The sequence below is a fragment of the Mugil cephalus genome, chromosome 2 (genome assembly GCF_022458985.1).
Source record: "Mugil cephalus isolate CIBA_MC_2020 chromosome 2, CIBA_Mcephalus_1.1, whole genome shotgun sequence".
NCBI classification, from domain to species: domain Eukaryota; kingdom Metazoa; phylum Chordata; class Actinopteri; order Mugiliformes; family Mugilidae; genus Mugil; species Mugil cephalus.
This window is the reverse complement of record NC_061771.1, coordinates 3,838,021-3,861,783: the sequence shown is the minus strand read 5'-3', so window position 1 is coordinate 3,861,783 and position 23,763 is coordinate 3,838,021. Positions and strand designations below refer to the sequence as shown.

At 38.5% G+C, this 23,763-nt stretch overlaps 2 protein-coding genes across 5 annotated transcripts in view; both read right to left on the bottom strand.

Annotated features, from left to right (window-relative positions):
- LOC124999979 (voltage-dependent calcium channel gamma-5 subunit) lies at nt 1–15,305 on the bottom strand. Of its 2 annotated transcripts, XM_047575260.1 has the most exons (7): nt 15,091–15,305; nt 7,446–7,685; nt 6,437–6,478; nt 4,868–4,954; nt 3,455–3,595; nt 3,027–3,172; nt 1–2,710 (listed from the first exon to the last, which is right to left on the bottom strand). In XM_047575260.1, the coding sequence occupies exons 2-7, from the start codon at nt 7,639–7,641 to the stop codon at nt 2,447–2,449; spliced, it is 876 nt and encodes a 291-aa protein (XP_047431216.1). In that variant the 5' UTR covers nt 7,642–7,685; nt 15,091–15,305; the 3' UTR covers nt 1–2,446. The 2 variants fall into 2 exon arrangements, with proteins under 2 accessions (XP_047431216.1, XP_047431226.1); XM_047575270.1 differs by lacking the exon at nt 6,437–6,478 and having other exon boundaries at nt 15,091–15,301.
- A 3,487-nt stretch (nt 15,306–18,792) lies between these two features.
- Nucleotides 18,793–23,763, bottom strand: part of prkcaa (protein kinase C, alpha, a) — a 121,696-nt gene continuing 116,725 nt past the window's right edge. For all 3 annotated transcript variants that reach the window (XM_047578716.1, XM_047578715.1, XM_047578717.1), the window contains one exon: nt 18,793–23,307. In XM_047578716.1, coding sequence (XP_047434672.1) covers nt 23,143–23,307 — 165 coding nt within the window. In that variant the 3' untranslated portion in view covers nt 18,793–23,142. The remainder of the gene's footprint in view (nt 23,308–23,763) is intronic.

Below are 23,763 nucleotides of genomic sequence, written 5' to 3'. Positions count from 1 at the left end.
TCAGTGATTATCAAATCCCATTAATTTTATTTCATTGAGTATACATGGCTCATTGCACATTTAACATCATGAATATGACTCATTGTAAAAATACACATATATTGACATTTTATGTCTGACTATGTCACCATTGGAGTACTTTACACTTATGTAAGCAGAACATTATGCAAAAGCTCACATTCTTAATGTGATGCAGGAGGCTGTCAAATATACTGCAGATGAACACACCAAGCAAAAGAACAAACATAGTTTTTACATTTACTGTCGTCTAGGCAAAAAACGAATCTATATACACACACGGATCACTTCATATTTGTAGTGTTTAAAATAAACAGAACTTAACAGTTATATATACTGTAACAAAGCAGTGGTGGAACTGAAAATTTAACTTGGCACAGTTCATGTTTTAAGTACTTTGCTGTGCAGGTGGAACAGCGTGATCCAGTGATGAAACGTTGCATGCCATTAATATTATGTGGAGTTCACAACATGCGACATTACATACTGACAATACTCATCATTTCATAAACATATCAAAGTAACATGAAATTATGGCACAAGACAAAATGTATCTCTGTCATATGTTTTCTCATACTTAATGCTGCATGAAATGTATATATTCAATACTCTGTCTCTTAACTCACAAAGAGCATCTCCCATGGCGCTCTAAGGACTGCTGTTGAGCATCGAAGAATATTCTATTATTAATAGGGAGTAAATTAAAAAAATATGCTTCTATAATTTTGGTTAATATATTCCTATAAGAGAAGTGTTGTACTCTATATGCAGAGAAATCTCATTTAGAACTGTTGCCTTCGGCACATTTTACATTCACCATGACTCCATATGAAAATAGTATTTCATACCACCTGACTCATTCACATTCTACAATAAATATGTGATCACTCAAACTGCATTTTCTATCCATTGACTTCGTCATCTTATTTAAACTTATAATGGTATAATTTGACTACAACAATGAAACAGTGTTGCACATGTTTGTTCTCTTTTTAGAGTTTTATCTGTGTGCTAAGGAGACCACTTTCCACAGGAACCACAAGTTCTCTGAGAGTATCAAGGGATTGTTTTTCTGTACTGTTTGAGTCACTAAAGCTGTAAAGCTGCATTGTTATACCTGGTGTGTCTGGAGTAATAACATAAAGTATTTTGTTTTCTGCTCCCTTCAAAAGAATGCAACAAAACACACAAAGACTTCATAGTTATTGACATGTTCAACCCAACATATGCGGATTAGCAGTCTATAATACAAACCTTTCATTTGGTGCTTTTACTGCTAAGAGAGACTAATCAAAATAAACCTTCAAATGAAGATTAACCACATATAATGTATTTAAATACAAAAAAGAGAGGTCTTTCAGTTACTATGTAGCTTAAAAAGTTTAGAAAAGATTTGGTGGCTTCATAACACTAAATGGGCTGTACACAATAGATTTAGATAAGAAAAATGTGTATTTCTAGATGTTAACCAAAGGACAGTGTGATCAACAAAATGTTACATGTGATACAGAAATACACGATGGGTGGGAAAAGCCAAGTTTATAAGTCCATATAGAGAGTTAAATACCAACTACAATCAGCCCAATTTTCCCAGCGTAATTCCACGAGTTTGTTTACAAAATAGTTGGTCAACTTAATTGAACGGTAAAAATTACGTGTTTCATAACCTCTCACTTCAACATGAAAAAGTTTAAGCTAAATTTGTGCTCCTGACTCACATAAACACATCTCAAACAGTTGCGATGTGTGTGAGAACACCTACAGTACATCGCCACAGACAGAGCGCAGCGCTCTGCAGCTGAGAAATGCCTTAATTAGAGACTGAGCACGTGAGTAAAACTTGCTTGTGTACACAGACACAGCTGCTGCACGTGTACAATATGTCGAAGAATGGAGCTGCAGCAAATTTTCTATTAACACGATTGACTCCATAGCTCTTTTTGGTCAATGATTCCATTTTCAAACTATGGAAAGGATTAATGATCATCATTGAGTTTCTTCTGCATGATTTACAGATTAGTTTCAGCCTTCTGGCTGTTTTTGAGGTTAAACCAGCAGACTCTGCATCCATCACACATCATTTCTTCTCCAGTTCAAATTACAAACTCAGCAGCTGGCTAGTCATTTATCACTAAAAACTAGAGGAAAAGCAAAGTACCACCTACTCGGACTATTTCCTCTCTCGTCTCTAACAGCTCCCCAAGACTGGGAACAAAGTGGTTAATCTTCAACTTTAGTTTGACTCCCTACTAAACCAAAAGGTGTAAATAAAAACTGCCAGTAGAGAGGGTAAAGAGAGTCAGTTCATAGAACACTTCAAGTGAAGACTGCAACCTGGATTATATCAAATTATATGACCGTATTACGTCTAGCTTTGGGCAGATCAAAATGACCCCAACAGTGCTAACACCATCCCTCGTCCTCTGCCTCAGCAGGGTGAGGATGACATTTGTTCATACTCTGGACACTTGAGAAGGGCAGGGTAGTTGGAGGAGTTCATCTGCAGGGACGCCTCTGAGGAGATGGAGGAGGGACTGCGGCCACGTCCGGCCCAGGCATCTGGATGGAGGAACTGGCCGGAGTAATCTGAGCAGTTGCTGAGGCGAGGTCGGTAGAAGCCCTGATGGGGCCTGTACATTTCCTCTGCTGTGTAGCGTTTCATGAACAGGTACACTGACATGACACCTGCCGTCTGAGAGGGGGAGAAATAATGGCAGAATTAAGGCAAGGCACTCAGTACAGGAGGATAATATTACATCCAGTGTTTACAGTTGTTCCACTGTTAAGATAGACACCGGTGTCATTGGCTACTAATTATTCTTACTGAGAGTTTAAAATGCAACTGAAATGATGAATGTAAACAAACAAAAAATATTCAGGGGCCCCCTTTGAGAAAATGTGACTCCTCTTCATAAACATTTGTACATAAAACTAAACAGGTGCATGACCAAATTTTTCAGGACGTTCTTATGAAATGCGCGATTTAGTGTTTCTTTTAGTAAAGTTACCTCTGTGAGCAGGAAGGAGATGGCAGCAAAGGCAAAGGACCACCCGTACTTATAGCTAAAGTAGGCTTCATTAGTTTTGGTCCTGTTCAACATTTCATCATTAATGTTGGAGATATACAACACCAGACCAACAACAAGTGACAGACCTGTGGGAGACACAAACAAGACATACAGATAAAACAGATAACTGTGTGTGTACAAACACACACTTATAGTAGCATCCTTCCTGTTACCATATATTCATTTATGAACCATAGATTTAATGAAAGTAATATTCTTCTGTAAAGTGACTAGACTCTAACATTCCATGTACTGTACGTATACAGTATTCATTTAGTGCTTCTTCAGGTTAAATGTCAATCTTAACACCAGCTCTTGTATCGATTTATGCTTTTAGAGTTGTAATAATTTGACGGTAAACCACGTACCTGACAGAATGAAGAAGATTCCAGAAACAAAGGCCAGGATGGTGCGATGTGGTCGAATGTGACCGATGTTACTGAGCACAAAACCAATGAACATGAAGAAGAGGCTGACCAGAGGAAAGGGCGTAGCAGAGCGAATCATCTCTACAATAAGAGAAGGGAAACAAGAATGAAGAAGAGAGGTACTGATCAGTAGGAGTGGTTGTTTGTATAATTGTTCTTCCCAAATCACTGTTAGAGTAGCAGCAACCTCTCTTGTGTACCATCCTCAGGATGTTGTATTTAATGAGTTTAGATCTTGATTCTTTGTTTTGACATAGGGTAGGGTTTCTTCACAGTGAGAAATTAGTGAAGCACCTCCGTGGTACTTATCTCCACACCCCAACTGTGTTCTCCATTACACACAATGGTAGTCATCCTGCTAAGGGGACCAGCTGTCTAAGGCCATAACCATAATGAAACTGGTTACTTAGTTAGTTGGCTAAACTTTAGATTGCATTCTAAACTTGCTTTTTAACATTTGACATAGATATAGTAGATAAAGCGTTTCCGGGTTAAAACTGAGCCAAGTTGTGGTTATATGAATGTGAATAATATCTATATTTTTGAATCTACATTTTCTTTTAGGAAATATTCTTATTTCTTTTCCACATGCACACTTCTTTACTCTGAATTTCTTTAACACTGAACTTTCTGTCACTTCCACCTCCTCCTTCACCTCCATCTTCACATTAATTAACATCAATTCCTCTGTGTCCCAATTAATCACTTTGCGTCTTCCAGTAACCCACATTATTAGATTATCAAAGGTGTGCTAGTCATTGCATTTCAGGGAAGGGTTTAAATAGCACCCTTACATTTTTCATGCGCACTCAGCTCTTATCTTGAGTTTACTAGGAAAATCACATATGAAATAACAGCATAACTCAGACGTTTGGACTCAAATCACATGATTTGTACACAGGTCAGACTTAGGTCAGACGTGTTATCACTTCAGACTAAATCAAGAAAAGAACTTACTATCTTTTACAGTCCTTGTCAACACCAACCTTAACACTGGCCTCGGTGACAAAATGTGTTAACACACACACACACACACACACACACACACACACACAGTTCTTTCAACTGTCAGCAATGAGTTTGATTGGGAAGGTAAATCTCACCAGTGTCCACAATACATCTTCCAAACAAACTAGTTGGAATTGGGATTAGAATGAGAATCAGTGCCTCCCGCAGAGCAGGACAGTAGCTGAGGTGAGGTTGTTGTTGTTTTTTATGACTGCAACTATTTGCCTTGACATTTATGCCTGGTGGTGACAGTTTAGTTGCAGTGAAACATCTCCAGCTTCAGGCCAGAACAATTTCACCAGACAGTATTGTCGTTATAAGAGTGGCCTGCTAACAGATACTTACTCAGGACACTAACAGTGGACTCAGAGGTCATCTGGACATTGGTGGGCATCACATACTCAATGGTAAAACAGCGTCCTTTCTCCTCCCCTAGAACAAAGGCAGGTAGAAAAGATATTCAATGATATTTCACGTAAATAAAGAAGTACTTAAACAACGCTCTGTACAAGTGATTACCAGGAAAAGTCCAATGCATTAGTCCATATATGATGAGTACCCATAACAAAAAAAATACAGGGGTGCAGGCAAAATGTCAGGTTGTCAGACAGGTTTCATTTTCATGTGCTGGAAATACTTTAATTTTATTTAATTTGTGAGAGCTTAAAGTCAACAACTCGTTTGATGGTTTCTGCTGTCAGGCTTTGTTTCAGGAACACCCAGGATCAGATTTTAGCACCTTTCCCTTCAACACATACAGTACAAAGTCTGGCACCAAAGCCCACTAACTGATGTCTTTCTCAGCACTTCGTTAACCCCACACACTATGAGCTGTTGGATTAGGTGAGAGTTCGTGTTTCAGCATAAGTAATTAGCCTTCATAATGCATGCACAGTTTACACAGCATGACAACGAAGAAATGACGTTGTGTGTTTGGATGGATATTCGAGAAATCTGTAAAAGGTGAATAATCTGAGATTCTCTAGGGACTCCCGGTTCAAATGGGGTAGAGGAAGAAGGAGCTTGTATTAACAAACTTGATAAGTTCAGATTGAGGTTCACATTTTAGGCCCATATAGTTTATACAATACTATATATACCGTACATACTGTACATATGTACATACTCAAGTCTGTCTTTTCACAAAAAAGCATTAATGTGACAAAATGTTCATACAGTCAGACATTATGTAGTGCAGATAAGGTCTTTGTGGTTTCCTTGGGTTCTTAAATGTTTTGTCTTATAGTGACCGTAAGGCTAACATTGGGTTCACTGTAATTATTCATCAATGGTAACTTCTCAGTGCACTCTAGTGTTGGTGCAACAGGGGAAAAAAATCTCTATTATAGAAAATGTTAATTACCCTCTAATGGCTTACACTAAAACCAAACTCAGTTCTAGTCGTGACATTGTGCAACCTCGTTCATGTTAACGTGTGACAACATACTGTGATAGAGAGCAGTCATGGTTTCTAGGTCAAACACTGTGCACCAGAACAGTTAAGTGGGCAACAGGGTCACTCAATTGGCCCTAAAAGACACAGTGAACCATTGGTTCATTTATAGCAAAGGTCAGCTACATGGAGGGAAACATCTTTTACATAAAGGACAGTCCAGTAAAAGCTATTGCTGTTAATACAAACAGTTATTAGAGACCGGTCAATAAGGTCACATGTGTTTGTGTTACCAGGCTATTCCAAAGGGTTCATATACTCCTGCTGTAAGGCATCTAACAACGTATTTGCAGAACTTGATGAAGTATTTGACAATAACAAGTTATAAATAAAGTGTAAAAATAAATGACAAAGATTCTTGCATCAATGATTATGCATCCAAGAAAGGAACTGAGTTTACTGATACAGCTAATTGTTTTCATTACCAGAGGAAGCAAGAGGTTAAGAGCAAAATGTGATACCTGGTTTACTGTGGGATAACACTTGTCTGGAGGGTTGTTTCTCTAAGAAGAGATTAAAAACTAAGAGTTAGTGTATGCCTCATCTAACCAAGATCTCCGAGCATGCCTTTGTGATGTTGGAACTGGGGAGGAACAGTTTCTGAAAGCTCAAAAGGTGTTTCACCATGCAATATGGAAATACGCGTCCTTTTCTAACAGCATGTAACACTCTTTTAGTGAGGAATTCTATAGTGGGGAATAATGCAGGTCAAAAAGGACAAAGAAATGCAGTCAAAGACTAAAGGGTTTTCTGCTGCAATACAAAATGCATACGGTGTGTAACAGAATATTTATTGACCATTGGTTGGACCAGTCATGAGGAAAGAATTCTATGAACTGTGATTAAAATGCTTGACACTTTGAAGCGTACAGCATTGAATATAAGTTTGGAGATCACAAGCATAAGGGAAGACACCCATCCTAAAGCTACAAAAAGGTGAAGCTGCAGTTTAGAGCAACATGCAAGTATTCACACACAAAGCAAAGGCTGCAGCAACAAAAACAGTGACTGTTCATGTGCAATCCACATACTGAAAACTAGAGACTGAAATCCAATGCCTAATGCTTTCCACTTATTCCACACAGTTATTATAATAAAGATGAAGGTGATATTACCTCTACTAATAGTTACTACTACTACTACTACTACTTCTACTCATAGTTCACTGTATGTTTGGGCAGAAGTTGAATGACTGAAAAATTGCATCAAGACTAACAATGGTCACATATTTCTTTCTACTGAATTCATTGTCAGTAACAAGAAAGCTTCAGTGTTAACCATGTATGAATCTTCTACCTTAATAACAGAAACTGTATGCATAAAAATATTACTTCAATATTTGCCATAGTACTGAGAACAATCAGATTAATCTTCGCTTTTCTGACTGAAAAAAAATCACATCTACTTTATATTAGCTCGAGGAATTAAACTTAATGCCATTTATATATGTTTGACTTTATACTAACTCACCAGCCAAGAAACAAACCCTCCAGAGTCCAGAGTGGAGGGACATGCGTATCTCTGTGCTTTGGTTCAGAGGAAGGATGACTCCCTCCTCCAGGTACAGCCAGTAGTCGGTGCTTACAGCGATCCCCAACAGGCCGAGCCCGCAAACAGCGAACACGCTGCTCAGCAACGTTAGCGCCTTCCTGCCACATAGGCTCATACCACAGCCTCAATAGCAGAGGGGCAACGCCGGCAGAAAGGGAGCTGGGAGAGGGGAAAAAAAGACAAGTATTTTCATCAATTTCCCCCACGGGCAACCCGGTTATCATGAAACAAACGAGGGCTGAATATCTGATATACTTCCACTTCTACTCTATTACATTCAACGATCCACAAGCAGTATTGCAGATGGTACACAGTATGTGTCAGCATATGAATGCGTGCGCTTGTCACACAAAACGATGGATCTGTTCATAGCTGAAGCTCACATTTGCCAGAAACTGAAGCACTGGGAGCTCGTGATACATGTTAAAAGGAATTGATTTTACATAATGAGCTCAGTATGCTGCCACATTGAGCACCCACTGTGAGACTGGGAAGATAGAGGGCATATTTGTAAGATTCTTGGCATTTGGCACATGGCTCTGAATTGACTTCTTGTGTCATGGCTGAATAGTAGAGGAAAGCAGAGATCCTTGCTTGTAGTGCAGGATTACTGTCTCAACACACAGAACAATCAACATGAGAAAAAATGATAGAACTAACGTTTTTACAACAAAGCATGTGGAGGAGGCAGATGAAGTTATAACAATATTAACATTTTCTCCATCTCACATTGCTATAAATACATATATACGCCCACTTTAGTTTTTTTTTTTTTTAAATCATGCATTCATGTCTTTTCTTCCTACAGTGTTAAACAGTATCTGTCTGTATTATGTCATGTTACAGGAGTTACAGAAGTTAAAATGTATCTCTTTTAAGCAAAGAAATTATACTGGCTTTACATATCAGAATTTGAACTATGATCTTGGATGCATGCATGTCACTGGGTATTCATCTTATTTCTACACACTGAGAAAAATAAAGATATATACTTAAAAATAAACATACATTCATATAACATGTTCCAATGCAAAATATGAGTCTGACAATAGACATAATCCCTTTATGACACAAATACACAATTTCTACTATAGCATTTCAAGCTAAAACTAAATGTATTCTCCTGAGGTTTTCTGAAGCTTGCTCTCTCTTCGAACTATGATCCACAGGTCAGCAAATAATGCCAGAAAGACTGATGGTGATTGGAAGCAGTTAGGATGCATGCATAAGCAATCACAGTTCACTAAAGCACAAAGGCGCAGCATTAATGAGAAAGGACTATTATTTAACCTCAGCTATTCTTGGCTACGGTGCAATCAGTGCCCATTCATTTAAGATGTAAGGGCTATATTTTCCGTCCTTCAGTAACAACTGCAACCAGATGGATGCTTTCCACTAAATAGACCCATTTTCTATACTGCCCTCACCAAGTGGTCTGTTTTTAGTTATAAACCACAAAAAGCACACACTGATGTGGTGATTGCGCCTAAATGTGGTTCTTCCTCAAACAAGGTATTATTATCAGTGCTGAACAGTAGAGTAAGAGATTAGATATTAATTCAAGTAATACTGTGTTACTCTCTTGGTTCGTTTGCAGTCTTATTGGGAGTTTGATAGAGGGTTGATCTCTGTGGAAATTACATCTGTGTCCAGTTGGTAGACTGGTATATGGTTAAGGACATGATATGGTTGAGAAGCAATCAGGAATGCAATTACTTCTTCAGTGAGTAACATGCATTGACTAACTGATTACATTTTTCAACACTGATCCTAATTATAAGAGAAAGAAAAAGAGCGGATTGAGTTGGTAGTTAGTAACGCAATGATAGCAACAATAGCAACAATAGCAAGATGCTGAAACTTGCTGTACTTTGAGGTTATACCAAGACATGTACAATTAAATCAAAACCGGATTCTGTCTGTTTGACTGCCACACCTGGGAGTAGGCACAGACAGACCTGTCTTAGGTTTGATCCAAGCAATTTAAACAGCAGTAGCTTATCAAACAAACCCTTTACATCTCACATCTTGCAGGTATAGGAGTAACATTAACATAATGAGAACACTGTCCATGCCAACTCAACATGTGCCTGGTAGAACACCTTGTAGCGCCGTGCTGATTTGTCCCTTGATAGCAATGATTTAACACCAATGGATACCAACTAAAATTAGAGAGGGAAATGACGGGACACCAAACAAACTGTTTCATTTACAAATACAAACACAATAAAAGGGGATTGACCAACCGACACTGCTGACAGACTGGTGGCTTTTGTTTTAAATCAGTTTGAGTGTTCCTTCTGTGTTTTTATGCAAAACTTTTACAGAATTTTATAATACTTGTAGTAGGAAGTTGTAGAATCTCCTCAAGTGTCCTCAAGTGAACTTCCCTAAACTTTTGCTTTTCTTGGTAGCATGGCAAGAACTGGCAGCCACAGCAACAGCCAGTGACAATAAAAATGAGTTCATACATTATAAAAACAACAAAAACAACAACAACAACGTCAGGCATTTGTGTAGAAATTGTTCAGAAAGACACCAGTGTCTCCACATCCAGTTCATGAATACTAATAACTGTATTCATTGTTCTGGTGTCTGAAGGATGGAAAACATATCAGTTTTATTGAGAAACGATTCTCATTAAATGTTCAAAGCGACTAAGACCAAAGCTTGTAGTCTCTCTCTGTTTGCACAGGGTTAAACAAAGCACAACTTTCCTGCTTAAATAAAAGTAAAATCCTTTGAATCTGTGACTAGTGAATATTTCTGCTAAAACATAATAAGTCCAGCAGAGAATCTCCGTTGTTACCGTGACCCTAAAGGTTACAGACTAAAAACATCAGTTTCAACTAAATCAAGTCAAAAATTAAAGATGTTAAAAAATGTTAAATCTTACAGACAAGATGAACACGTTGCACTGACAGTTTCACACTTGACATTTATTGTGATACTGAACAATGCCACTAGGCCCAGAGCCCATGCTGGTATCAAATAAGGAAGATCTACGTCACTGTCTAAGAGTAAAGGTCACGTCATCGCCAAAAGTAGGGCAATTCTGCTTCTGCTAACTTTTTCCAACAATGGGAAATCCATTTGGATTTTATGACCCTCTATATTTGATGGTTAACAACTACAAAAACAAATCAATCTATTACTAACTTATGAGGTAACAGATTTAACACTAAAAGTCTGCTGTAAACACCGAGACCGCCCAATATTACTTTGGGTGGAATGTATACTTGTGTATGTGTATATACACATACACAAGTATAGTATAGTATACACACATATATATACATATATTAAATACATATATTTAATTTGAAATATTTTGTCATTATTGTGATTGTGAAAAATATTCATCTCACTGCAAAACAGCTGATGTGATGATTTGAATTTGTGGATTCGTTCATCATGTTTGTCAGTGTCACGGCTTGGATGTCTTTCTCCATGCTCATTGACCCAGTTACTGTGGCTGTAAGAGCGTGGCTGTGAGCGCAGTCGCCCTTGTTGCCTCTGATGTGGACAGGCAACTAACACTGTGTGAGTTAGTTCCTGTTGGCTGATGTTGCTAGGGCTGGCTGGAGGAGCCTGAGGACAATGCACGAGAGTGGAGATATGTCATCAGACCACAGGCACAGCTGGGTAAAAGTGGCAGCCCTTGTCAGTGGGCGGCTGAAACCTTTCACAGTAGGCACACCAGGGGAGAAATTACTATACATATCAACAGCATACATCCAGAAATTGACACACGTGGATTATAAAGATTGCAGAGCGGATGTTTAATAGGTCCTAACAGTGTTTTAGGAATTCTAGGGTTTTCTGTATGTTAATTGTCCATGTATACAGTGTACCTTCTGTACCGAACAAGGACAACACAGAAAATCTGAATATCAAAAACAGTGAATTATCTTACTTTAGTGGTTAGGAGAAAAGAATGTGTGGCTCCAACATAGTGTTTATCTTTAAATTATTCTTTTAAAAGATAAACAATTCAGACACAGTCACGCTTGGATTATAACAACATTACTCTAGCTTTAAAGTTACAGGGCAGAATTTTTACATATAATTAAACATCTTTTACAGTCAAACCATTTCTGAGCTAGTTCACATAACAGGTAGGAACAGGTACATGCTGATGTATTTTCTTCTGCAGTATTTATTGGTACTTCTAAATGTTGATTGCATAAAGTTTAACCTTGAATAAAAACAAACATTTCCACTGGAAACTAATGGAGGGCACTGAAGAGGCTGAGGAGCGCTGCTAGCATTTTATTATTGGTCTCAAATGTTCAAACATAATAGTAAAGATTCGAATGAAATACACATGAACCATGAAAGGAAGAAAAGGTTTGAACTGCTTTGAACCCACATGTGTAGCAATTTAGCACTAGCTAATGGTTTATTCTATTCAGTAAAATGTATTTGTATGGTCTAATGCATGATAATATGATTTAGGTTATTCTTCTATTTTTTCTTTTCTTTTTTTTTTTTTTATTAAAAAATATGCCCAGTATATAGGCGTTATATGTAAGCAATGATGGCCTCCAGTAGGTAGCTAAGAAGTCAGGATAATTTCTCGGTCATCTAATTTTGGAGATTCCTCGGACCCCTAGAAGGCATGCCGGCCCAAATTGAGAAAAGACACACTGCAGCTCAACTGAAATCCTTGCTGTAGGCCAAACAGCTTACAACGCCTCATCTGGCAAACAGCAGCGACAGGTGGTGGTGGTGTGAGTTTGAGCTGTCAAGACGAAGAATAAAGTGGTTAATTCTGTGTAAATTCAAATTACAAATTCCCTCACATCTCTTTGTAATGTTATTGTGCATTTGCCTACATAGATACATCTATACCAGCTGGCCTAAAGTAGGAGGCGTTCTCTTTGCTCGCCCTCAAGACTTCAGGGCCGTCAACATCAAAATGAAGTACATCACTGACCAATCATCTTACAGGAATGATCTGCAACTCTGGATATAACTCTACCCTGTCATGCTGTTCCAAAGACAGACTTCTGTCTTTTAGCAAGTGATTTTGTTTTTCAACAGTCATTCCTTAGGCATTCCTCCATACAGTATACTAACCAGGATGTACAGAGATTGCAATTTGAGATTTTCAGCCAGCTTATTTGTGTATACGTGAGACAATTACCTTGAACTTCTCTATTTGATATATTGTAGATGCAGATATATTGGTAATAACCATGGCAGAGCAGACAGGACTATTTGATTTAAGAAACCACTACCAAGAAAAACAATGGTCTACAGCAAATGGCATCCTTTTTTGTGTATTTATCGAGAGAACAACTCTCCCATTTATGAGTGCTTGTCTTGGCCCTGTCGCCAGGCAACGCTATACCCCACAAATTAGTTAAGCATGAATGAACTGATGAGCGAGTCCCAAAAAAAGGCTTTCTGTTTGGTAGTGCATTTTACATGCTGAAGTGAGGACACTAGGGAAAACAGAAAAAAGACACAAATGCGTCATAAATGATTCAAATGGAAAAACATATAGAAGACATATTACATGAAGCCATGCCGGTACTGAAACACACACAGCATAATGACAGGGATTCGTAAAAGACACGGTATGCTATTTGCAGCCATTCTCATATGTGACTGAAAGTACTTCCGATACAGCTACATTCTATTGTACTGAAGAGCGACGTCATTAATCCACATCCAGAAAGAATGGTTCAAAATTCCTGCAAGGCTTTAACAATGACTTCCATGAAACTACAAAAAAAAAAAATAATAATAATAAAAAAAAAAAAAATAACAACAACAACAAGAAACTGTGCTACTGTCAGACCAGGTGTTTACAGACTAAGCAGATTGCAGCTGTGACGATCAGAGAGCACAGTCTTTACTTTTTCGGCATATTCCCCTTAGGATGCTGTTTAGAGGGTAGCTGATCACTGGAGCCACTGATGTGCAGCCGAGACGCTACCATGAAGAAATGAGGAACACTAAAATGCTCATAAACTCATAATATTTAGTTTCATTCCATACATTAACCAACATTACCATCACATGCCCATCAACAAGCCTTTTTTCACAGTCTGCTGATTAAACTGCTGTCCAAGCTGTCCAATACAGACATTGCAGACCTGTTGGCAGGAGGGACTATTGTGAACAGTGGTGTTCAATAGTTAACAAGACGCAAGGGTGAAGGAATAACGGAGGAACACTGCATGATTTTAATGACACAGACGTAGGAGCTTGTAAGGCTCTTTGTAGCATCACCTCGGGATACTTGAATCGCTGAAACTTGGCCCATTATGGGTACCCTATGTGTGAAGCTGTATGAAGACTGGCATACCAGAGATCACACAAAATATGCCACCAAAGGGTTTTAACATGTGGTTCAAGTAAGCAATTTGATTTCTGAAAGAATGGACAGGATTCTGCATTAAGTCAGCGGCAATCACAGCAGAGTTTTAATGATAGCATCATCTGTGCCCGAATCTCCGATTCACACAAACCTACAGTATATCTGTCTCAGCACAACAAGTAGTTTGTCGTGTGAGTGTACAAGTAGGCAGAAAGAAGCCAATTGGTCATTTCTCTGCTGAAATTGCGAGAAACCCATACTATAGCTATCCAGATTTGTGCTATAAGGGTCTTTGTGTGGTATATTGATATTTGTGAGCTGTCATTTTTTGAAACAAGCCTAGAAATGTAACACAATCCTTACAACCTTATAACTAGTACATTTATATTTACAATTATTATAAAGAACTATAAGAAACTACTGTCCGTCCAATAATTGACCCAGTAATATCAATTTAACACAAAAACATTAGTGTCATTCTCAATCAGTGTTTAGACAAATCATGCCATCATTTGTCAACTATTTTCTTCGTAGTATAATCAGCCAGCTGTTTGTTACTCGTGCCGTTTAATGGCTCAAACTCAAATCGCTCTCCGTGGTGCTGAAATAATCTTACATGTTCCAGTGCTTCACAATTACACAATAACGAGCCGGTGCGCATCGCTAAACGTGACTGTAGCGAAGAGATCATCTATTCCCTGATCACCCACGTCCTAATTAGCGCAGGAATACCAAAAACAAATAAGGTAAAGCGGTTCTTTTGGTGTGTGACTATTTTCTGAATTCTAAACAGCCCTGATTGTATACTCTCTTTTCATCTTTTCATAAATAATGTATTTAACGACAATAGATGTGTCACAGTTTTGAAGATTTTAATGTAATTTTAATTCAAGTTCAGAGATGAGGTAGGGGCATCAGAAAACGACGGTTAACCTTCTAATAATAGGCTGTGCAACATGTCGGGAAAATCAACCAAACACCATTCCAACGCGAAAACTTGCGTGGAAGTGAGCACAGTAGTCTAGTCTTTAAAATGTAAGTACACGAACCAAGCTTCAGTTCAACAGTTATTAAGCGCAACATCTGATAAATGAAAAACAAAAAACAAAACAAAAAAACAAGCAGAGCACCTGCGTGGTATCTACTTTCCCCTTGCACTAATTATTTCCTATGTCTAATTAGTGTCTTTATAATAGACACGCAAGACAGAAGTTAAACAAAAACATGATTTACCTTCGTGAAGAAGACTCGCGAAAGGAAGCGCCTCGCCTCTCGTTCTCTATTCCCTCCTTCTCTCTCCTTGGCGTTAGGTCGGTGGTTGGCGCGTGAAAAGCCCGAGCGACTCGCGGGGCTCGCGGTTGTGTAGCTCGAGCACACCACTCTAGTACTATCCAAGCCAGGACTGATGGAGAGCGAGGCACTCGGCATCCAACTCAGGTGTGAGGAGTGAGGGGCGAGAGAGGGGGGGCTGATGGGTGCATGTGACGTGGAGGGAGTTTGTTATTCCATTAAAACGCAACTCTGTGCAGTCCACGGTGGAGGTTTTCAGTGAATGTTGGTTTAGTAAGCGCCACAGTGCCAAATAACCGAGCTCTTTCAAAATGTTTGACAATGTACACGTAATTCGAAAACCTTTAACATTTTATTGTTTTTTTTGTTTTTGTTTGTTTGTTTGTTTTTTCGTACCTCATACTTAAATGAAACTGCTAAAATAAACAGAAAAACAGCGTCTGTAGTTCTGTCCTGTGACTGATGGATCTCCGATCAAAGTCTTTCTGGTTTCTGGTTTGCTGCTTTTGAAAATCCCTGTGCCTCGAAAGAGGGATTTTCATAATCTACAAAATAAAAAAGACACCTCCGTCTCAGTTTAAACGCTTTTCATTGCTATTTCTCTTTGTAACACTCGGTTTTACCTTATGGTGGAAACAGACGTAGGCCTACTATAATATAATTCATGCATGTGTTTCGGCACGAGATCAGAAGCGTTCTGTAGTTGCAGAAAGACATAAAGACATAGCTATACACCAAGTTCAAACTCCCTAAATGTGATTTATTATTGTTGCTGTCAGGCTGAAATCAGCATAAACTTTTATTAAACGTTGGTTCATTCAGTGATTTAGGGGCATGTGGTGAGTTCCATCCGTGTGTATGACTAAGGACCACAACTGATCACAGGCACGAGTGAATAAAGAGGCTGTCATCAGCTTGGCTCTGAACTGATTCTCACATAACTCACTGACTTCACCACAAAGCAGTTGGGCACTTTCTCATCTCATTTTGCATCACTTCCTTTCAAAACCTCATCTCTTACATAGTTCATGTGTTGTTGCAACCAAAATAAAATGTTCAGACCCCATTGAACCTGAATGACAACTTTGGAAACTGAAAAAAATATATAAGGCACCCAACCAAAATGCATAGGTAACCATTTAATGGAGTGTCTGACATGAAGCACAGACAAATTACAACACTGAGCACAGTCAAAACAGATTAATCCAGATGGAGTGGGGATGGTCTCTGAAATCCTAGCAAAGGCTTTCATCTCTTATAGAATGAGTTTATTTATCCTGGTGAAGACTGTGGTATTACTGAGGCAAGTTGCGTGAAGGCAATTTTTAAATCCTTTTTAAGGTAAGTGTCATAATTTTCCCAAAGGAATGCTCTATATTTAGAGAAAAAGCCTCCCCTTTTGTTTGCTGTCACTGAACTTCACTATCATCAGAAAGAAAGTCTTGCTAAGTCTAAAAGAGCAAAAGCTCAATTTGGTCAAAGTGTTTACTATAAACACCTCCCTTTCCTGTCTTCTGTTTGTTCTTTATTTAATGCAGACATTAATCATTTAGTCAGATTCTATGATACACACCTTCTTAGTTAATATTCGCAAGGAAATAAAAATGTGTATCAGACTGTAACTATAATACATGTGTTTTACTTAAGGCTAGGACAGTGAGAATAACAAAACAATATGGTTGTACATGACTTAGCAGTTTCATAATGAATTAATGTACTCTGAAGGTGTGTGTGTGTGCGTATGCATAGTTGTCTGTAAATGAAAAACGAGTGAAGCCAGCGGACTGAAACATGTAGGTGTTAAACAAATGCTCACACACCAGCTGGGTCCACAGTCAACATACCACAGGGCTTTTTGTGATCAGATGGTAGCTATGTCTGCAAACACTGTACAGTACGTCTACATAAAAAGAAGACATCCTTTCTATGTCATATCTCTGGGGAGAATACAGATTTTCATGTACTTAACAACTTGTGATTAAGCCATTTTGATTTAATGCAAACGGAATATATATTTTCGGATTTGTGAATTAAAGATAAAGTTGGCAATGGGCAAAAACTATAAAAAATAAAATAGTCTCAATACACAGTGGTGTGCTGTAAATCCTTACCAGCCTCTTCTTATCACTTTAAGTCTTGGGACCACTTGGGACACTGACAGTCTACCGACACTGTGCTATAGAATTATAGGCCCTCATTTGAAAAAACCTCAGCAAGATAGATGAAAGCCATCAGGTAAGTCTTTTAGTCTACGTTTTGAGACTTATGAGATAAAGGAGAATTCAAAATAGCAGTGAGGTCAAGGTTGGAAGAAATTAGCTGGAAAAGTCTCAGTGATCAATAAAATACCAGGCACCAGAGGAGAGAACTATAAAATGGATTTAGCTGTTAAATTTTACTTCATTGAACATCTAGCAGTGAATAGTAGGGGTTGTACCCTACTTTAGTGCTGTGCTGATGCTTTAAGCAGGAAGTTGAATAGCCACTGATCACATGACAATGACAATGCGGATGACTTTGAAAAGACAGGTGAGAAGTCCAGGGGTCTTTGCAGCAAACTAGCAGTGGTTCATCAAGAGTGTCCTGAAAGACAACAGAAGTTGTACTGCAATCCACACTCATCTTAAAAGGCATTCACTAACGATAACAGAGGAACAGCCCAACTCCTCTCAACAGAAGTCAGTTAACAATTTCACCAAAGTCCTGTGCTAACAGAGAGAAGGAGGCTGCACATCAACAATTTGTTGGTGAATTTCATTGTCTTCATTATCATTTCATTATTGCAAACGATTACTTTCTGCTAAGTTTTTATGTGACGCCATCAACTAGTCGAAGTCAACTCAACTTTCACCACATTTAAGTCAACTTTACAACGTTGTTGTTAACTTTAAAAACCCCTAATGCATGCTAATAAACTCATTCAACTTTTAGAAATGTTCTTTGAGCACTATACTATTATGTCCTAAAAAGGGCACAGCCTACACATCATGCCAAATACATAGGAGCCTATGCAACCCTGTCATACAAACCTTACATTGGGAAAGAAACAACAACTTCAGAAGAAAACGTCGGAGAAATAACTGTCCATTGCAATCGATAACTGCAATCATGTTTTTGATTGAGTTTATATACATTTCTGTGGGGTAGTATGTGAGATATTTGGTGAGGTGCAACTGGGCTCATGATCATGGCCACGGGTCTCCATCTAAATCACCGTTTTGCTGAAGAGGAAAGCCAAAATCATCAAATCTACTTTCATTTCTTACAGTGTCACTCAACTGGTACTGCATCTCAGTCTAAGTCACTGCCAATGACTTCTGACAGCGGTGAGTACTACACTCTGTCTTCCATCACTAACACTAGTGTTCTTTCACCACGACTTGAGCTGAGCCATCAAACGTACAAAGCATGTGACATTGGCAATATCCACTGCAGTTTTTCTGCTGGTGCACCAAACTCCCTTGTCTCCAACAAGAACACGCTCCAAATTGCTCCCAGTTTCCCCAGCTACAACATTGGGCTGAATTTTGAATAAAAGGAGGACATGTCTTTAAACAGACTGACATGTCTCAAATGAGGAAAAGCATCAACCTGTATTATAGGATACTCACATCTAATGCCACCAGTCAGTCACACACACAAAAACTAGTTTAACTTTTTTATTTGCATTATCATACATTAGGTACAAATAACACAATCAATTACAAGGTAAGTAGCTCAGACTCATTTTAAAGGTTTCAGGCTGACAAGGGAAGAAAACAAACATACACCATTTGCAAAATACAATATATTCTTTCTTTTACAGTCTATTTAGATATCTACTGTAAGTCATTTATGTACAAGGACAGGGGTGCAGAGATTATAAATGAACAGACAGAGGATGTTACTGTATGGGTAATATAAGGCATTCTTGCACATCACTGATCCTGTGCCCTGTACGGCCAAGAGGATAGCAGTTCACTTCAACTCTCTCACTGCACAACAGGACACAAGGAAGAGTATTGACTAACTAATAAGAATAGAGACATTACACCAGGTTCATTTAAAGTAAAGGATCATAAGAAGCGATAACTAAAAAAAAAATATCTCAGACCTTACATTCACAATTATATCTCTAAAATATCTGGCCATCCAAATCAGTTCAATTAAAACCACAAAAGTAAGGACAGAAGATGTAAACAAACCAATTTGGCTGACTCCTTTGCCAAGGTGCAGTGGGGAATCCCGGTAGAGAAGGGGAACGGGTGAAACTGACTGGCAAGTGAATCGCACAAGGGATCAACTGCTTTCCTGATTTAAAGATTAAAAGGTGAAAAGAGGAGTTTACTACCATGGATTGACCTGGCCGAGGCACTGAGGACTTAGATACAGACGGAGTGTAAGAGGACAAGGGGGAGGGAGGGTTCCAAATAACGAGGCACAGGGGTTGTTCTTCAAAAAAGCCGCCATCATCATCATCATCTATCCTCTCTGTGCTCTTTGATCCTTAACTCCCTCACCATCCTATATCATATTTCAATAGTGTCCATTTGCCATTTTCCTCATTGTCACTGATAGGCACAGGGAGGTAAAGGTAAATTAAGTAGACACAAGGATAAATCCAGTCATACTAGTTTAGACTATAAAGGTTGTCCGTGTTAAAATATTCTAGCTAAAATATTTATTTCATAGACGTTTTAATTTACATTCATGTGAATTGTAAGAGGAGTTTGAAGAAAAACACAGAATACAGTTAAGTAAAATGAAGTAAATAATTAGTTTGAAAAGTCAAAGACTACAATCAAATATAGTATGGAGTAAAACGGAATAGGGAGTTTAAGTCAGGGTGAAAGACTGTTCAGAATATCTGGACAAGCTGGAAAAGGCACACGGGGGAAGAGGATTAATCGTTACTGTGCCCACACTGACTATGACTTGACATACTGAAAACACAGCAAGGTAAGAGAGATTCTATTAAAGGGATACGTTTAGTCAGCACATAGTCACATACAGAGGAGCAAGTTTGACGAGGGCAAGACTGTTGCTGCGTAAACTCTGTGTATATACAAGGAATATTTACTTTCAGTTCTGAGAAATTTCACTGCAAAATTTCTCTCAGATGCCTTTCTGCCCAAGATCAGAGGAAGCTCAGGAGAACGTGCACAGTAAATCGACTGGCAATGTTAAGTGTACTGACACAATGTGCACTGGTATAGTCATGGCAGCATGCTGCTATACACTATGTGGCCAACAGGGTGTAAATACGTACACAGGGAGGAGCTGCCACGGAAAGTCATCCATGTGACTACAGCTAGTGCAAGGCTGCTATTGTTGGGTTCCGGTGTTTATCCAGGTTTGGCACATGCAAAAGGTAAGACAGGAAACATCATAGGAGAGAGAACAACTCTTTGAAAACACAGACGAAATATTACAAATATGTTAATAACTCCCACCTATAGCAGTCAGATATGAGTTTTATAATGTGATATATATTTTAAAACATTCCTGAATTTTAAGAGAAGCAAAACAGACAACACTGACAAAGTCCTAAAATCAACAGCAAAAAGAAAAAAAAAACAAAAAAACAGTGTGACAACATGAGGAAGAAATAGCTGATCTAGAACCAGCAGCAGGGACTAGCTATCAGGAAAGACTATGCAAAGCATCTTCTTAAATGTATAAGCTGTAATAAACGTCTATGTTACGTTATTTAGCCCCTGTGACCTGCATTCTTTAAGCAAAATCCCTGTTGTTCCTCCAGTTTACTTAAAGCCTACCAACCTTGCATCTTAGGCAAGCTGGTCTCAGTTCAGTAGTTTTGTGATACTATTATTGATTGTGATGTTTAATGGGATCCACCTACTGTTAAATCTGTTAAACCAGTCTAGATGGCTTTTGACCTACAGTGGTATTCTACTCTAAAAAAAAAAAGTGTCCTGTAAGTAGCAAAAATATAGTTTGAAAAGAACTGAGCAGTCAGCGTGTTAGGACGCAGAAGTCATTTCATACATTTATGTTGGCATTTCATATCAGTGAAAAGCTGTCACTAGAAATCTGTTGCAGTCAACATTGATTTAAACTAACCATGGCCACTGTTAAATTAAGAAGGACAAAAGAGATTCAAACATTACAAGGGCAGACTCCTACCTTTAAAGTGAGATCACTTTGACACTGTAACTCTATGGGGTTACATACCTTATAGCATGCAGCATTCAGAATATCACATGCATGAATGATGCCTACCAACAGCATGCAGATACAGAGGGACAGTCAACAGCCAGACACGCATCCAATCAACACACAATCTGCCATCAAAATAACCCCAAATGAAAAGGAAATAATGATATTAATAATAATTGATAAATCTGACAAAACAAGTAGAACAGATATTATTCATAACTTGCTAAAGCTGGATTCGTATACATCCAGTAGTTACAAAGTACTGGGTACTGGGTTATGTTTTTTAGTTTAGTTTTTTCTTTTCTTTTTTTTCTTTTCTTTTTTAAAGACATACAAATATTGGCTTATCTAATAATGTAATAAAAGCACATTCAGGTGTTGGTATAAAAAGTGTAACTTGCTATACTCTTTTTTAAATAACTAATGATTATTTACAAAGGAGTTACACACTGGTTCCTAGATACATTAAAATATGAATCTGATCTAATGGAAAAATATGTATGAGATCACAAAAAAAACTGGAGACTGAAAACAAGGATATTAGTTAAAGAAACAGACAGGGATGCAGGGTTATTTTAAATCCAAATGAAACACAAATGTTCTTCTCTGGACTACAAAGCAAAATAATCCTTTGTGATACTATATATTTATATATATGCATCAGTTCAAACTAACATACATGTACGTGTTTTATCAAGCTCATTATCAACTCTTGTGTGGATGATACTGTATGCAACGCAACATTGCAGAATTAATACACAATTATGTCACATGATATGAAAATCTCCATGTCTTTACATCCCGTTAAGACGTATATGACCAATAAGAGGCTTTGTAGTCAGTGGGTGCAGAATTGGACAGCAGCACCAATTAACACTGACTAGTGTTGAAATCTGACAAACTGTAAACTGTTCATTATCGATTTCAAGCTACCGTATAAGAATGAAACTGGCCACTTTAGAAACTGATGAAAATTTACTCTGTGTCCACACAGTGTCCACAAAACTATTGACAAGGTAGGTATACAATCTGCAGCTCAATAAGGGCGAGGAAAACGGTGCAGGTGTGAATTATTATTCTCAGAACCAAACAGCTGATAACAGTTCAGTCAAGTTACCGTTCAATGAACTGGAACAAACACCTTCACAACTTTATGCTTTTACAGGCTGTATAAGATAGTTTGAGTCGACTTGCTACACACACTGGTAGTTGAAATTGGCTAAAATCAATTTGTATACTAAAATTTTAATTAGACACCATCACCATGAAAATTAAAGAGGAAGAAAACTGTAAACATGATACAGGAAACATTGAAACACAAGGGGCTGTTTCAACGCCTGCACCACCTGTCCTTCATATTTGGCTATAGCATCTACACTGCTAAGAGTGTAAGAGTGTTTCTCAGGTCATCACATAGTATCTGAGCTGTGATGATTATCCACAATGATATAAAATGTCCCCCACCAATTAGCTCTGTAGAACAATACTCCTTATCCATGAAATTACTGTAAGCAGATTCGTTTATTCTCTAAACAGCTTTGTTTTAGTGCCTCCAGGTCAAAGCACATCCTTGTCTACAGTGCGTGTTCATCATCAATCTAAAGGAAATTATTTCTTGTGGTGGCCAAGACAGACTTGAATCTACCTATTCTATACTGGCAAAAAGGTTGTACTGAGAAATATGCATTACCTAGAACCCTGCTTTATACAGACACCAATACATCAGGATCTATTGCGGGTCTTGATCAAGTTGTATTCAGAAAGTTAGGTTGGCGGTTGGTTTAAGTGGGCGGCAGTGAGCAGGGAGGTTTCTTCACAGACGTTTCTCCATCCTTCTCATACGCTGACGGTGAGCGAAGGGTGAACAAACTGCGGGTTGATGAAAGAGAACCCAGAAAACTCAGCCTGGTCGATGTTGGCAATGACCAGCTCATCTGGTGGTGTGAGTTGAGGCTGGGTGCGGGTGAAGAACTTGTCAAAGTTCTCTGCTGCTTTGCCACTCTGTAGGAAACAGACAAGAGGGGGGGTGGGGGGTTTAGACATTTGGTACATAAAAGACTATGAAATGTGCAAGCAGCGCTACTGTACAGCACAGACATGAAAATCTGGAGCACAGGCAGGTGTGTGCACACTGCAGTTCTGTGAAGGCAAGTACAGAAATTCTGAGAACAACCAGTGAATGAAGCACAATTCATTTTACACTGATTGACTGAAAGAGCAGAACACGCATCATCATCATTAGTCACTATCACTGGGCGCACCACTCATACTATGGAATACATTTCGGCTGGCCAACATGACAAGTCTGTATGATAGCAGAGCAAGCAACATTTGTGACTTCTCCTCCTTTAACCTGTTGACTAATTAAAATGCGTCTTCATCCTGCATCTGGTCTACAAACAGACCAGATCTCGCACCTGATCCCTCAATGTACTCACTGCTACAGGAAGTAGGAAG

Excerpts from the sequence above, each read along its gene's own strand:
- LOC124999979 (XM_047575260.1), bottom strand. The coding sequence starts at position 7,641 with ATGAGCCTATGTGGCAGGAAGGCGCTAACGTTGCTGAGCAGCGTGTTC. Across the intron at positions 3,596-4,867 it reads GTCCACTGTTAGTGTCCTGA|AGATGATTCGCTCTGCTACG; the intron begins GTAAGTATCTGT and ends CTCTTATTGTAG. Across the intron at positions 3,173-3,454 it reads AATCTTCTTCATTCTGTCAG|GTCTGTCACTTGTTGTTGGT; the intron begins GTACGTGGTTTA and ends TGTCTCCCACAG.